This window comes from Puntigrus tetrazona, unplaced genomic scaffold, assembly GCF_018831695.1.
Source record: "Puntigrus tetrazona isolate hp1 unplaced genomic scaffold, ASM1883169v1 S000000223, whole genome shotgun sequence".
In the NCBI taxonomy this organism is placed as follows: Eukaryota; Metazoa; Chordata; class Actinopteri; order Cypriniformes; family Cyprinidae; genus Puntigrus; species Puntigrus tetrazona.
Genome location: NW_025047891.1, coordinates 327,501 through 330,000, shown reverse-complemented (window position 1 = coordinate 330,000; position 2,500 = coordinate 327,501). Strand labels below are relative to the sequence as shown.

At 40.8% G+C, this 2,500-nt stretch overlaps 1 protein-coding gene across 1 annotated transcript in view; it reads left to right on the top strand.

Annotated features, from left to right (window-relative positions):
* The first annotated feature begins 398 nt into the window (after window positions 1-398).
* The window catches only part of sim1b (SIM bHLH transcription factor 1b), an 11,844-nt gene continuing 9,742 nt past the window's right edge, over window positions 399-2,500 (top strand). The window contains exons 1-2 of the mRNA XM_043230716.1: window positions 399-571; window positions 715-913. Of these exons, the coding sequence (XP_043086651.1) occupies window positions 739-913 (175 nt within the window). The 5' untranslated portion in view covers window positions 399-571; window positions 715-738. The remainder of the gene's footprint in view (window positions 572-714; window positions 914-2,500) is intronic.

Here is a 2,500-nt window from a genome sequence, read left to right as displayed (position 1 = left end):
GATTTATGATCCCGGGTCACTGTGTTTATTTCCGCTGTATTTAGTTTTATCGAAAGAATCGAGAGTCTCGCGCGTTCGGGAATAAATAAACGAGCCTGAATTTAAAACTCATTTTTTAAAATGAGGAGGATGCGATGATGAACGGCGTGTTTTAGTTTCTTCGAGGTGTTGTGTGTGTGTGTGTGTGTGACTCTGGAGGAGTGTGTGTGTGTGTGTGTGTGTGTGTGTGTGTGTGTGTGTGACACGGAGTACATGTGAACGCGTGCGTGTCGCGTGCACGCTTTTCTGTTTGTATTTGGCGAACGAATTTTTACTCACACACACACACACACTCACACACACACACACACCTTCAGAAGCTCAAGTCCTCCCACTGAGCCCCAGTTTCCACGAGACTCTCTGACCAATGAGCGCGTGAGTGACGGTGAGACCGGACCGGTGTCCTACCCGGTGATGCGCGCGGAGTACAATAGAATAGAATAGAATAGAATAGAATAGAATAGAATAGAATAGAATAGAATAATGGCAAGCCTGCGAATGCCGTGTAAGTCCTGATCCTGAACAAAAGGCGGTGAGTACACAGTCCACATGTCTCTGTGAGTTTCTAGGCTTGTGTGGTTCTGAATGAACGTGACTCGTGTTAGTTTAACCGAGCAGACTACTACTACATGAAGGAAGGACTCGAGATAAAGTTGTGCTGCTTGTGACGGGCAGGGCCTGAGCTCGGTGACCGGCGAGATGAAGGAGAAGTCTAAGACGGCGGCGAGGACGCGGCGGGAGAAGGAGAACAGCGAGTTCTACGAGCTCGCCAAGATGCTGCCCTTACCGTCGGCCATCACCTCTCAGCTGGACAAAGCGTCCATCATCCGACTGACCAGCAGCTACCTGAAGATGAGGCTGGTGTTCCCTCAAGGTCAGGCGAGCAAGCCGTGTTTGATCAAAGCGTGTAACGAGTAAAGCGGCTTGCTGATTCGGTAGAGAAGCTTATTATAATAACGTTTCTAAACGGTCTACGCAGAAGTGGCGTGAAAATATGAATTCTGTGTTTTCTACAATTAGTTTTCGAGTGTTTTATGTATTTAATCGGCTGTGTGAGCATGCACTCGCTGAGAAAGAAAAAAGGATTTATTATAAATTATATTTCTTTTCTGTCACACGTACAGACTGGGACTCAGATCATATATATATATATATATATATATTTATATATATATATATATATATATATATATTATATATTATATATACCTATATAACACAAACGAACGGGACAGAACGGGTCTATTTTAAATTCCAGGTCATTTAAGATTATTTACACGAGGTTTTAGAAATCATCTGAAGAAAGCTGATTCTTGATCTCTGCTCTGGAAGGAAAGCCTCTGTGTTTTAGATGATTCCGGACACGAGCGTCTTTCACGGGTTTCAAAATACAGCGGCTTTTTGTCTTTCAGAACAACCCTGAACCTCCTCAGTCTCTCCAGAGCCCTTCACCAGGAACCTCTGTTATTAAGAACCGGAGTTTATGACACTATATTACTTTTTTGTTGTTGTTCAAAACGAGGGGAAAAAAACTAAAACAAAACTTGTGGATCCTAAAAAGATTCTCAGGTGACATTTGACTCAGAATGACTTTTTGGGATGCGACTGAATCATTATTTTTCACTGACTGTGAACCTCAAAGACTAAACATAGATAGACAGATAGATAGATAGATAGAGAGATAGATAGATAGATAGAGAGATAGATAGATAGAGAGAGATTGAGTTGCTCTGAGGGTCACGCGCGTGACTGCGCACCCGCCGCGCTCATTACACCGGGAGCGCGCTCCTCGAGCACGAGTCGTTTAAGATCAGATGAATTTCTTCATTAATGCCGATTCTTTCTCCTTCTTTTAATTCTTTGAACGCGTCTGGGAGAAACGATTCTCGTCAATGAATCAGTTCCTTAAAGCGACGTCGATCGTGAAATACTGTAAGAAATGTTTTCATTCAGAAAAACCCGCGGAGTTTAAACCATTGATTAGAGTCCTTCAGAAAGAGCAGGAATAAAAAAACAAACATTTTATTAACATTTTAATTTTATTCATTTAACAATAACCTTTTAACGACTCGTGGGAAATCATATCCACTTTATTTCCTGCTTATTCTCTAAATATGTGTCTCGTCCCTGGAATCTGATGAAAACAGTTTAAACGTCACCTTTTCAGCTTTTTTATTAAAATTATAATTTACTTTAAATATTGAGTGCGCAAGAAAAAACGAATTCAGTGACTGTTAAATGAATTATCCCCCTGAAAGCCTCCTGTCTTTACGATAAGATAATAATGATTATTAGTGGCTAGTAAAATAGTACAGGCCTGCAGGAGGATAGAAATCTATTTTAATAGAAATAATAATTCTAGCAGGACTCTAGTTGTTGTAACTTTCATTGTGCATTAAAAAGAAAACAAGTCATTGTTTATTTGGTCCTTTCATGAACCGAATCACTGCAGTGTGTGAAC